Source organism: Heterodontus francisci, chromosome 23 (genome assembly GCF_036365525.1).
Source record: "Heterodontus francisci isolate sHetFra1 chromosome 23, sHetFra1.hap1, whole genome shotgun sequence".
NCBI classification, from domain to species: Eukaryota; Metazoa; Chordata; class Chondrichthyes; order Heterodontiformes; family Heterodontidae; genus Heterodontus; species Heterodontus francisci.
This window is the reverse complement of record NC_090393.1, coordinates 48,864,246-48,878,731: the sequence shown is the minus strand read 5'-3', so window position 1 is coordinate 48,878,731 and position 14,486 is coordinate 48,864,246. Positions and strand designations below refer to the sequence as shown.

The following is a 14,486-nucleotide window of genomic DNA, read 5'->3' as shown; positions in this document are numbered from 1 at the left end:
AGGTCAGGATAGTAGATGGGTGGCCATCCAGAAGAGTAGGAACAGGCAGGAGGTAGAGTAGTCTTCGGGGTGTGTGCCACTCTCAAACTGGTACTTAGCATTGGAAACTGCTGGGAATGACGACGTCCTGAAGGAGTGCGGTCCAGACGATGGCATCAATGGGCAAGCGACTGCACAGGAGGGAACAGCAAAGAGTAGAAATGCAGTCGTTATAGGAGTTTCTATTGTGGGGGGGACAGACAGGCATTTCTGTAACCGTCATCATGAGTCCCACATGGTCTGTTGCCTCCCTGATCCCAGGTTAAAGGACATGAGAGAGAGTGCAAAACATTCTACAGAGGCAAGGGAGTGAGCCAGAAGTTCTGGCATATGCTGGCACCAACGACTTAAAGGAGGTAGGTATGGAGGTCCTAGTCAGATTTTCTTAAGCTAGGAAGTTAAAAAGTAGGACCTCGAAGGTAGTAAAATTCTGGATCACTCCCGCTGCCGCACACTAGAGAGAGTAGCAATAGGAAGACAGGGAGGATCAATGCATGGCTTGAGGCATGGTGCACGAGGGAGGGCTTCAGGTTCTTGGGGCATTGGGACCAGTTCTGGGGCAACTCTCACCTATTCAAAAAGGATAAGCTGCACCTTTACAAGACTGGGTCCAATGCCTCCATGGGGAGGTTCACTAGTGTGGTTGGTGAAGGTTTAAACTAAATTGTCAGGGGAACAGGCACCAGCATTTAGCAGTCGAAAAAAGGAATAAAGATGCACAAGGTGAGAGGGCTGAATAGTACTAAAGAAGGAAGTAGTACCATTTTAGATAGGAGAAGACTAAGAAAGACTATGAGTAATACAAAGACAGGTTTACAATGCATATGTGTGAATGCACAAAGTGTGGCAAATAGGATTGGTGAGCTACAAGCACAAATAGCCGTGTGCAAATATGATGTAGTGGTAATAACGGAAACATGACTTTATAATGGTGAGGACTGGGAGCTTAATATTCAAGGATACAAAGTGTTCCAGAAAGATAGGGAAGGAAAAAAGGGAGAAGGGATGGCAGTACTGCCTAGGAAAATCATTGTAGTGTTGGAAAGAGAGGATGTCCTTGAGGGAGCAAGGGCAGAATCCATTTAGTTGCAGTTGAGAAGCAAAAAGGATATTATCATACTACTGGGGGTATTCTATAGGTCTCCAAATAGTGAGGCAGAGATAAAGGAGCAAATTTCCAGGGAAATCACAGAGATGTGCAAGAACTATAGAGTGGTGATATTGGGGGACTTTAATTACCCAAATATCGATTGGGATATTAGAGTAAAGGGTAAGGAGGAGGAGGAATTTCTGAGTTCTGATGAAGGGTCACAGACCTGAAACGTTAACTCTGTTTTCTCTCTACACAGATGCTGCCAGACCTGCTAAGTGTTTCTGGCACTTTCTGTTCTCATTGGAGGAATTTCTGAAATGTGTTCAGGAGAACTTTGCTGACCAGTATGTCCTCGGTCCAACAAGGAAGGAGACATTGCTGGATCTGGTGCTGGGGAATGAGGTGGGTCAAATGGACCAAGTGTTTGTGGGAGAACACTTGGGTAAGAGTGACCATATCATAAGGTTTAGATTAGTAATGGAGAAGAGTAAGGAATATAAAGTATAACTTCCAAATTGGAAAAGGGCTAACTTCAATGGGAATCTAGCTAGAGCAAAATGGAACCAGAAATTAACAGGAAAAACTGTAACTGAAAAATGAATGATCTTTAAGATGATGTTTCAGGTACAGGCTAGGTTCATTCCAACAAGAGGGAAAGGTAGGAGAACCAAAGCCAGGGCACTCTGGATGACGAGTGAGGTAGAGAATATGATGAAATGAAAAAGAAAAAGAGGGTGTATGATGCATGTCAGGTGAATTTTTCAAGCGAGAAGCAGACCAAATACAATGAGTTGAGAGGGAAAGAGAAGAGGAAAGTAAGCCTGGCAAAGAGAGAATACGAGGATAGAATGGCTGTTGACATAAAAGGGAACCCAAAAATCTTCTACCGGCATGTAAATAGTAAGCGGGTAGTAAAAAGCGGGGTGGGTTCTATTAGGGACGAAGAGGAAGATATAAGCTTCGAGGTGCACGGCAAGACTAGGATACTTAAATGAGTAATTTGTATCTGTGTTTACAAAGGAAGAGGATGTTAACAAAATATTAATAGAAGCAGAGATGCTAGAGGTCATGGATGGGGTGAAAACTGATAAGCAGGATGTACTGGAAAGGCTGGCTATGCTTAGAGTGGATAGGCTTGCATCCCAGGTTGCTAAAGGAAGTGGAGAAAGCGGAAGGGCTTGCCATAATCTTCCAATCTTCGAGATATGAAGGAAGTGCCAGAGGATTGGAGTTGCAAATGTGAAAGGATGAAGGACATTTCTGGAATCTACAGGCTGGTCAGTTTAACATTAGTGGCGGGTAAGGTTTTAGAAAGAATAATCAGGGAAAAGAAATCAACACGACACTTGGAGAGGTTTGAATTAATTCAGAGATCCAGCAAGGATCTGTAAAAGGTAGATTGTGCTTAACTAATCTAGTTGTATCTTTTGATGAAGTAACAGGGGAAGAGTGATAAAGGGAATGCAATGAATGTTGTCTGTATGGATTTTAAGAAAGCATTTGACAAAGTACCATTTAAAAGGTTGGTAACCAAACTGAGGCTCATGAAATAGGAGAGTCAGTGTCAACTTGATGTGTGGCAGACAGTGAGGATGATACAAATCAACTGCAACAGGACATAGATAAGCTATCAGAATGGGCAGGCAAGTGGCAGAAGGAATTTAATATAGAGAAGTGAGAGATGATGCATTTTGGCAGAAAGAATAGGAGAGGCAACATAAACTTAATGTCACAGTTCTAAAGAGTGGGACCTGGGGATGCATGTGCATAGATCTTTGAAGGTGGTAGAACATATTGAGAGATTAGTTAGCAAAACATATGGGATCTTGAGCTTCATAAACAGAAGTATTGAGTACAAAATCAGGGAAGTTATGCTGAACCTTTATAAAGCACTGGTTAGACCACAACTAGAGTACTGCGGTCAGTTCTGGCCGTCACACTTCAGGACGAATGTGAGGTGCCTCGAGAGGGGGCAGAGGAGGTTTACCAGAATGATCCCAGAGATGAGGGATTTTAGATACAAGGTTAGGTTGGAGGAGCTGAGATTGTTCTCCTTGGAACAAAAGGTGATTGAGGAGAAATTTGAAAGAATTGTATAAGATTATGACAAGTTTAGATAAGGTAGACAAAGAAAACCTGCTCCCATTAGCTGCTGGGACAAGGACGAGAGGACAGATTTAAGATTTTGGACAAGACATGCAGGGGGGATTGAAGGAAGAACTTATTTACGCAGCGAGTGGTAATGACCTGGAACTCAGGGCATACAAGGCTGGTGGAAGCGGAGACAATTAATGATATCAAAAGGAAACTGGACGGGCACTTGAGGGAAATGAACTTGCAGGGCTACGGAAATAGAGCAGAGGAATGAGATTGACTGGATTGCTCTATGGAGAGCCGGCATGGACTCGATGGGCCAAATGGCCTCCTTATATGCCACAATGACACAGATTCTGTATGAATGCAAGTTTTTTTTCTTTGTTAATTTACTGGCAGATAAAAGTTTTGTGCAGTGCATGAGTGTAAGGTTAGTACAGGTTTTAAATTAACCTGAGCACTCGGATCTTAGATAAGCTCAGACAACTAACCATTTGGACAATAAGCTGATTTAATACAGCATGCAAGAAGTGAACCTTTGCAGTAGGCTATACGTGCAATTCATGCACATAAACAAAGGATTTAATTTTTTCCTTTATATTGAAAACGCAAAAAGATCAATTAGAGTCAACAATTAAAAGATACATCCATTCTCAAAGTTCACTGTGAATACAACGGACAGGGATTATAAATTCTTACTTGTTCTGAGGTGAGCAGGGTCTTGTTAAATACTGGCACATCGGAAGCAGCAGAAAGGCAAATGCTATTGTTGCGAGAACTGAAAGAAAAAAAAATCTATTGAGTTCCAGTTAACGAGAGCACATCAACTCAAAACAGTCAATTGTGATGTCCACATTCACTTACAGAAAATGCCTTGGCACATGCGAAGGATTAAAGATATCTGCACCATGAAGGGACTATTAAGTTGTATACAAATTATTTCTCAATGTTCTAATAACTTCAATAAAATCATAACGCAAATATTTCATGCACTCAAGTTCAGCAAGAGATCAATATCCAAAATTTCTAAGAGGCAAATATTAGATGATTGAGTATACAAGGAAAACTTCTAGTGATGATCAGACTTTTATATCTATTGAATGATTTAACACTGAGAGAGTTAAGTGTGATGCCTATGTGGCTGGAGAAACATTTTAATAACTTTGTATATTCAGGACTTAGAGACCATCATGATCATAGTGCAAGGGGTTTTCAGAAGGAAGCCAAAAGTAGTGAATAAAAAAATGGCCTACAGCAGCTTCCCAATTGTTGTGCAGGGCTTTTAAATATCAGCATTAGTATATTGCACCTCGAAAATTTCAGGGGAATTTCCAGCCCTCCACCCACCTCCGCTTACCAAAGAGTAGTATTAGTAAATGGTGATAAAACTGCTGCATTATTAGATCTTCTTCAGCATTAGTTATGATATTAAGGTACTACCTATGGCTGGTCAGGAAACTAGGAACTTTGAGTTCTGATATTTGAATTTTTAAGCGGAGCTGATGGTGGCCATAAACATTGAAAACTCTATTAGTTGGAATCCACTTTTCAAGGAATCGAATTAGTAATTCCTAACATTTCAGCCAGCAGCCATCTTACTAGCACCTGCAAGCTGCAAATGTTATGTTGTATTTGCGAAGCACCTTTCAATAATTTGTCACTTCCTTAATCAAATTGGGAAACATTCAGTAGGGCAAGATAAAAGCATTTTTCTAAATGGGAAGAGATGAGAAACTGATAAAGTCAACAACAGTCAGATTTCGCCTATTACTCAAGTCTATGCTCCATTTAATTAGTCAGGAATCTATGGTAATGCGTTATTTTAAGTGTTGTTTGCTGCATTAGAATTATTGATTTCTCGATCAATAAAACATCACCGTGCAAATTTAAACTCAACTGTGTGTCAATTTAGGGAGAGAAAGGGGCCGGCGGAAGAGGAAGCTTTTAAAACATTTTGCACTGCTCGGCGGGACTGTTATGCAATCAAAGCAAATGAAACTAAGGCACAAAGTGTAACCACAAGTTGCAACATTAACCAAGTAGGAAGTTTAGAATTTGGTGAGAGTAGCAATTCAATGCAGAGGGGAGAGGAGGTGCTTCTTTTCAGCTTTAAAACACATAGTGGTTTATGCAAGCTTGAGGCAGCAAGTAGAGCGGCAGATTTAAACAGTGCGCAAGAGCTGGCAGCGTTGTGTGTTTTGGTGTTAGACAGTTAATATAGCTTTACAGCTAAAAGAATCTATAAATAAATTGTATCTATAATCTATCAATAAATATGACTAAGATATGGCAGAGCAGATTGTGTCTGGACGACAGTACGTGGGAGTTTATAGGTAGCGAGACTGTCCCAACTGAACACGTCGGCAGAAGATGTTTCTGCCTCACTGAGCTGGAGTGCAAGTTGGAGACACTCTGACAGATAAGGCACAGGGAGGAGTATTTGAACTGTTTACTCCAGACCTCGGTCACACTTCGTAGAGAGGTATAGTATCAGAAAGGGATTGGTGTGATCGATAGTGTACAGAGTAAGGGGAACCCAGATGATGTAAAGAACAAGGATCTGCAGAAACTCATCTTTTTCAACAGGTACAAAATATTTGTGGCCTGCAAGGATAAGGATGAAGACCATCAGAAGGACAGCCAGAACACTGACCAGACACCTTGGAGCAAGAGGCTGCCCAAGGGAAGAGGAGCGGGAAGCTTAATGTGGTAGTTGTAGGGGATTCAATAATTAGGAGGGCATATAGCATCCTTTGTAAGCACGATCAAAAATCCCACATTGACGACCTGATGCAGAGGTAAAGGATATCTTGAACTGGATTGAAAAGCTATGAGAGAGAAAGTTGGGGCGGTGGGGTGAGGGAGGTAAATCCAATCCTTGTGTTCCAGCTTGGGACCGATAACATAAGGAAGAATAACAGAGATCCTGCCTGGAGTGTACCAGGAGTTAGGAACTAAAATTAGAAACAAGACCTCACGAGTTCTAATCTCTGGATTATTACCCGAGCCACATGCAAACTGGTAGGTTAGGGTAGGGAACACATGACTGAAGGGCGTGGTGGGGAAAGAGGGGTTCCATTTCATGGGATACTAGTACCAGTAGTGACAGAAGGAACCATTCCATTGGGATGGGCTCCAACTGAACTGTGCTGGGACCTAGCAGAAGTAAATAGGACAGTCACCAGTACTCAAACTAGCAAATTGGGATGGGGTGGGATGGGGGTTGGAGGTCTCATTGATAACTATCATGAAACTACTGGATTATGGTAAAAACCCATACGGTTCACTCATGTCCTTTAGGGAAGGAAATCTGCAATCCTTACCCAGTCTGGCCTACATACAACTCCCACAGCAATGTGATTGCCTCTTAAGTGCCCTCTGAAATGGCCTAGCAAAACACTCCGTTGCATCAAACCACTGTAGAAAAATCGAATACAAATGGGCCACCCAACATCGACCTAGGCACTAGAAATGACAAAAGCACACCCTTCCCAGCAGACCCTTCAAAGTCCTCCTTACTAACATCTGAGGACTTGTGCCAAACTGGGAGAGCTGTTCCACAGCCTAGTCATGCAACAGCCTGATATAGTCACACTCAGGTGAATCATACCTTACAGCTAGTCTCAGACTCTTCCATCACCATCCGAGTATGGCCTGTCCCGCTGGCAAAACAGTTTGGAGGCAGTGGCCTCGAGTCCTCAACATTGACTCCGGACCCCATGAAATCTCATAGCATTAGGTCAAACATTGGCAAAAAAGCTTCCTGCTGATTACCACTTATTGCCCTCCCTCAGCTGATGAATCAGTATCCCTTCATGTTGAACACCACTTGGAAGGGCACAGAATATATTCTGGGAGAAGGACTTCAAAGTCCATTACCAAGAGTGGTTCAGTAGCACCACTACTGATGGAGCTGGCCAAGTCCAGACTGCCCGGTGGTGAGGGAACCAAAAGGGGAATACCTACTTGACCTCAACAATCTACCTGTCGCAGATGCATCTGCCCATGACAGTACTGGCAGCCGTGACCACTGCACAATCCCTGTGGAGACAAAGACTTGCCTTCACACTGAGGACACTATCATTTGGTGTAGCACTACCATGTGCTACATGGGATAGATTTTGAACAGATTTAGCAGCACAAAAATGGGCATCCATGCGGTGCTGGCTGCGGACCATCAGCAAGAGCAGGATTGTATTCAACCACAATCTGGAACCTCATGCTCCAGCATATCCATCACTCTACCATTGTCATCAAGTCTGGGGATCAACCCCAGTTCAATCAGGAGTGGAGAGCATGCCAGGAGCAGCACCAGGCATACCTAAAAATAAGGTACCAACCTTGTGAAGCTACAACACAGGACTACATGCATGCTAAACAGCAGAAGCAGCATGCGATTGATACAGCAAAGCAATCCTAAAACAATCGAAACAGACCAAAGCTCTGCAGTCCTGCCACATCCAGTCATGAATGGTGGAGGCTCCACAAACATCCCCATTCACAATGATGGGGGAAGCCCAACACATCAATTCCAAAGATATGGCTGAAGCATTTGCAACCATCTTCAGCCAGGTGCTGAATGGATCCATTTTGACCTCCTCCTAAGGTCCCCAGTATCACAGATGCCATTCAGCCAATTCGATTTACTCCATGGGATAAAGCACTGGATATAGCAAAGAATATTGGCCCTGACAACTTCCTGGGTTAGTACAGAACAATTGTGCTCCAGAGCTAGGTGCGCCCCTCACCAAGTTGTTCTACGATACTGGCACCTACCCGTCAATGTGGAAAATTGTCCAGGCATACCTGTCACAAAATGCAGGACAAATCCAATCTGGCCACTTACCGCCCCATCAGTCTACTCTCAATCATCAAAATCATTGACAGTGCTATGAAGCGGCACTTACTGAGCAACAATCTGCTCACCAATGCTCAGTTTGGATTCCGCCAAGGGCACTCAACTCCAGACCTCATTACAGCCTTGGTCCAAACATGGACAAAAGAGCTCAATTCCAGAGGAGAGATGAGAGTGACTGCCCTTGACATCAAGGCAGCATTTGACCAAGTGTAGCATCAAGGAGCCCTAGTAAAATTGAAGTCAATGGAAATCAGGGGAGATCTCGCCACTGGTTGGAGTCATACCTATAACTACTGTGGCTACAAAGCAGGTCAGAGGATGGAAATTCTGTAGTGAGTAACTCCTGATTCCCCAAATCCTATCTACCAGCTATAAGGCACAAATCAGGAGTGTGATGGAATACTCTCCACTTGTCTGGATGAGTGCAGATCCAACAACACTCAAAAAGTTCAACACCATCCAGGACGCTTGAACTGCACCCCCCCCCCCCCCCCCACCCCCATCCCATCTGCCAGCTTAAATAGTCACTCCATCCACCACCAGCGCAGTGGCAGCCGTGTGTACCATCTACAAGATGCACTATAGCAACTCATGGAGACTCCTTTGAGTTCCTTCAGGTTCCAAACCTGAACCTACATCACCTCGAAGGACAAGGGCAGTAGATGCATGGAACACCATCTGCAAGTTCCTCTTCAAGTCACACACCATCCTGACTTGGAACTACATCATTCCTTCACTGTTGCTGGGTCAAAATCCTGGAAATCCCTTCCTCACAGCACTGTGGGTGCACCTAGACCACGTGGACTGCAGGGTTTCAAGAAGGTGGCTCAGCACCACATTTTCAAGGGCAATTAGAGACGGGCAATAAATGATGGCCTTGCCAGTGATGTTCACATCCCATAAACCAATTTAAAAAAAAGACTTAGGGGGTCTATCTACATAGATCATTAAAATGCCCTGGACAGGTACAAAAAATAATTAAGACGAAAGGAAAGCTGGCTTTTACATCTAGAGGACTAGAATACAAGGGTTTAGATGATATGCTACATCTATACAAAGCCCTGGTTAGACCACACCTGAAGTACTGTGTTCCGTTCTAGGCACCATACCGTAGAAAGGATATCTAGGCCTTGGAGGAAGTGCAGTGTAGATTTACGAGAATGACACCTGGACTCCAATGATTAAATTATGAGTGATTATTCAAACTAGGGTCACATTCTCTGAAATCTAGAAGGTTAATGGGTGATTTGATCGAAGTTTTCACGATATTAAGGGGAACTGATAGTTTCTTTTGATCTACCCTATTTCCACCAGTTGGGGAATCTAGGACTAGGAAACACAGCCTAAAAACTAAAGCCAGATCTCTCAGAAGTGAAGTTAGGAAATACTTCTACAAAGTGAGGTAGAAACTTGGAACTCTCTTCTGCAAATGGCAGCTGATGCTGGGTCGAGTATTAATTTAAAAAAATGAGCGATAGATTTCTGTTAATTAAAGGTACTAAAGGGATACAGGCAAAGGCAAATATATGGAGTTGGGTTGCAGATCAGACATGATCTCAGTGAATGGAGGAACAGGCTTGAGGGGCTAAACAACATACTCTTATTTCTATATTTAAATGAAGTCATTAGAATCATAAAGCAGATCTAGATAGTTGTTTTTTTTGCTTCCTATTAGATGACTTGCTGTCCCAAAAACATGACAATTTCTTAAATTAGATTACAGTTAATTACTACAGTTCAAAAATCAAAGCCAGTTCATAGTTAAAGGCAGCTCTTAAAAGAGTGACACTGAAAATGTGGTGCCATTACCTTATCTATGAGTTTGCCTGGTCCAAGAATGGGGGTTTTTGAAAATTTATTACATCAGTTAGAAAACAATTTGCAAATCATTGGAAAGCTATAAAATAACTGATTTTATATAGTTGGCAAGCATTTTTATAATCTAGGCTGATATTTCAGCACAGTATTGGGGAGTGCTGCATTGTTGGAGGTGCCCTCTTTCTGATACTTTAACCAAAGCTTCATCTGCCTGTTCAAGTGGACAAACTAGCTGTTGTGTTCGTCTACAGTGACATTTCAAAATAATTAATTGGCTGTGAATTATTTTGGAATGTCCATGGAGCTTGCTATATAAATGCAAGCACTTCTTTAAGAGGGCAGCTACCAATCTTGTCTGGAAACACAAAAATTGGGTCCAATCTGGAGCAAACAGCATGTCCAAGTTATAAATCAAGAATAAAAACAAAATGTTGTAGATGCTGGAAATCTGGAATAAAAACTGAAAGTGCTGGAAATACTCAACAGGTCTGGCTGCATCTGTGGAGAGTTAATTTTTCAGGTCGATGACCTTTCATCAGACCGGCAAAGATTAGAAATGTAATAGGATTTCAGTAAGTGAAAGGGGTGGGTGGTGGGGCAGGGAAGGTGGTGAAGAACAACAAAAGGGAAGGTCTATGCTAGAGCGGAGGGCAGGAGAGATTAAATGGCAATTTCCTCATTTCAATTAAATTAAATTTCATTTTAATGATCTGCCATTAACACTCTCTTTGGACAAATGTTTTGTCTTTTACTACAACTCCCTTTGCCTTTTGTTCCATGATATCTTTGTCATCTAATCTCTCCCACCCTCCACCTTGGCACAGATCTTCTCTTTTGTTCTTCTTCAACCCACTCCCCCACCCCCTTCACTTGCTCAAAACCTATTACATTAATAACCTTTGCCAGTTCTGATGAAAGGTCATCCACTTAAAAGATTAACTCTGTTTCTCTCTCCACAGATGCTGCCAGATCTGCAGAGTATTTCCAGCACTTGGTTTTTATTTTAAATCGAGATGAACAAAGGAATCAAATTGCCTTCAATTGAGGATAGACATTTTAATGATCATTTCCTCTGTAGACCAGCAAATACAGAATATATCTTGGCAGGCTTGTATTTCTAAATATGTTTGAAAAGCAAGAGCAAAGATTGAGATGAGGGGCTGATTTTTCTTGAGACGGATGTCGGGACTGTTTCTGTACCCCAATCCTGCCCCGGAGGCTGGGGGGAGAAGCAGTCACAGCCCAGATTCTCACAGGGGCAGGCTAATTGGCTACAGAGCAGATTGGGCAGTCAATTAGCAGACACCAGGTGGGAACAGAGGCAGGACAGTACAAGTGCGGCCTCATTTAAACAGACCATGATAGTCATTACTGTAGCTTCTGTTTTATTGCATTACCTGCCATTGGAAACATGTCTCTGCAGAGACAGAGGCCTGGAATGCGGGGCAGGGCAGCCCCTCGAATTGCAGATGCAGACCTGGAGGTCCTCCCGGAGGGTGACAGAGGAGCCCACCCTCCCAGACAAAGCAGGCATGGATGGAGGTCACCGACACTGTGAGCAAACGGAGTGTGGTAAGCAGAAACGGTGTCTAGTAGAATCACAGAAAATGTACGGCGCAGAAGGAAGCCATTCAGCCCATCATGTCTGCGCCGGCTGGAAAAAACTAGCCACCCAATCTAATAGAAACATAGAAAATAGGAGGAGTAGGCCATTTGGCCCTTTGAGCCTGCACCGCCATTCAATACGATCATGGCTGATAGTCCAAACTCAGTAACCTGTTCCCGCTTTCTCCCCGTATCCCTTAATTCCTTTAGCCCTAAGAACTATATCTAACTCTTTCTTTCTTGAATATATTTAATGATTTGCCCCTAACTGCTTTGTGTGGAGGTGGTTCACCACTCTCTGGGTGAAGAAATTCCTCCCCATCTCAGTCCTAAATGGCTTACCCCTTATCCTTAGATTGTGACCCCTCATAATGGACTCCCCTGCAATCGGGAACATCCTTCCTGCATCTAGTCTGTCCAGTCCTGTTAAGATTTTGTAGGTTTCTATGAGATCCCCTCTCATTCTTCGCGAATACAAGCCTAATTAACGCAATCTCTCTTCATACGTCAGACCTGCCATCCCAGGAATCAGACTGGTGAACCTTCGTTGCACTCCCTCCATAGCAAGAGCATCCTTCCTAAGATAAGACCAAAACTGCACACAATACTCCAGATGTGGCCTCACCAAGGCCTTGTATAATTGCAGCAAGACATCCTTGCTCCTGTACCCGAATCCTCTCGCTATGAAGGCCGACATACCATTTGCCTTCTTAACTGCCTGCTGCACCTGCATGCTTACTTTCAGCGATTGGTGTACAAGGACATCCAGGTCAAACTGCACCTCCCCCTTTCCCAATCTATCCTGATCAGATAATAATCTGCCTTTCGGTTTTTGCCACCAAAGTGGATAACCTCAAATTTATCCACATTATACTTCATCTGCCATGTATTTGCCCACACTCAACCTGCCCAAATCACACTGAAGCTTCTCTGCATCCTCCTTACAGCTCACACTCCCACCCAGCTTTGTGTCGTCTGCAACCTTAGATATATTACATTTAATTCCCTCATCTATATTAATACATATTGTGAATAGCTGGGGTCTTAGCACTGATCCCTGCGGTACCCCACTAGTCACTGCCTGCCATTCGGAAAAAGACCCATTTATTCCTACTCTTTATTTCCTCTCTGCCAACCAGTTCTCTATCCATGTCAGTACCTTACGCCCAATCCCATGCGCTTTAATTTTGAACGCTAATCTGTTATGTGGGACCTTATCGAAAGGCTTCTGAAAGTCCAAATACACCACATCCACTGGTTCTCCCTTATCTATTCTACTGGTTACATCCTCAAAAAATTCCAGTAGATTTGTCAAGCATGATTTCCCTTTCGTAAATCCATGTTGACCTTGTCCAATCATGTCATTGTTTTCCAAGTGCTCTGCTATTACATCTTTTATAATGGACTCTAGCATTTTCACCACTACTGATGTCAGGCTAACCGGTCTATAATTCCTTGTTTTCTCTCTGCCTCCTTTTTTTTTAAATTACAGAGTGGGGTTACATTAGCTACCCTCCAATCCACTGGAACTGTAACAGAGTCTATAAAATTTTGAAAAATGACCAGCAATGCATCTACTATTTCAAGGGCCACTTCCTTAAGTACTCTGGTATGTAGATTATCAGGCCCTGGGGATTTATTGGCCTTCAATCCCATCAATTTCCCTAACACCATTTCCCTACTAATACTGATTTCATACAGTTCCTCCTTCTCACGAGACCCAATATTCACCAACACTTCTGGGAGGTAATTTGTGTCCTCCTTTGTGAAGACAGAACTAAAGTCTATACTTAATTGGTCTGCCATTTCTTTGCTCCCCATTATAAATTCCCCCATTTCTGACTGTAAGGGACCCACATTTGTCTTCACTAATCCCACCTTCCAGCACCTGGTCTGTAGCCTTGCAGGTTACAGCATTTCACGTGCCTTTCCAGGTACCTTTTAAAAGAGTTGAGGGTTTCTGCCTCCACCACTGATCCGGGCAGTGAATTCCAGACACCCACCACCCTCCGGGTGAAAACATTTTTCCTCATGAGCCCTCTAATTCTTCTACCAATCACCTTAAATTTGTGCCCCCTGGTAATTGACCTCTCCGCTGGGGAGGTCCTGTCTACTCTATCTAGGCCCCTCATAATTCTATACCTCGGCCAATAAAGTTTTCTCTTTAATCTTTATTGGCCCTATCGCACCCGGGATTTTTGAGACTTCCTCAGCCCTCTGCGGCTGTGCAGAGTTTTCTTTGTTCCCCTCAGTTTCTCCAGTCTCCTTGGATGTCCGGGATCCTCCGCGTACCATACGGTGCTTCCTGCCAAGTCATTGTCCAGCAACAGGTCGCTACTCTGGTGCCCAACTTACTTTGTAGGTAAACTGTAATCAAGGGAACCTTCAAGCAATTGTCAGTAACCCTTTTACCAATACCATGGTAGTTGTCCTGCTTTCGGGTCACATTTCTGTAAATTCCATTGCCAGTAGTATTTGAAAACAACCAGTATTCCTCAGGATGGTTATCTCTCTGCCTGGTGCCTGGGACACAAAAGGAGTCACTTTTTCTTTTTGTAAGAAATTCTGGTAGGTGCTCTGTTCTTGGATTTTGTTGGAACACATGGTTATTATTTTCATAGCAATGGACACTGGTTTGACTTCAGCGCCTCCTGTTGTTCTTTTTGGAATAGCAACAATTTGCCTGAGCATGCCCAGATTTTCAACACTGGAAATAGATCAGGTGGGCCCCTACTGGTTTGTCACCTGGGGTCCTTCTTTTAAAAGTTGGAGACTGATCTGGTTTTCCTTCTCTACTCTCCTTTTCTCTCAAGCCCATTTCTGCTTCATCTGCATTCCTACTATCTCTAACCTGCAAGAGGTACTAGACCCAAATTTATTGAGTTAGGGGTCTGAGTATTAACTCACTCAGTCATCAGCCATTTCTGCTGCTTCTCTTACCCTTGTAACTCCTTGTTCTTCAAAGTGGGTTCTTTTATT

The 14,486-nt window shown here is 43.2% G+C and overlaps 1 protein-coding gene across 1 annotated transcript in view; it reads right to left on the bottom strand.

Moving 5' to 3' along the window:
- Positions 1–14,486, bottom strand: part of sppl3 (signal peptide peptidase 3) — a 287,681-nt gene that overhangs the window by 84,593 nt on the left and 188,602 nt on the right. Inside the window, exon 5 of the mRNA XM_068055206.1 lies at positions 3,926–4,004. Within this exon, the coding sequence (XP_067911307.1) occupies positions 3,926–4,004 (79 nt within the window). The remainder of the gene's footprint in view (positions 1–3,925; positions 4,005–14,486) is intronic.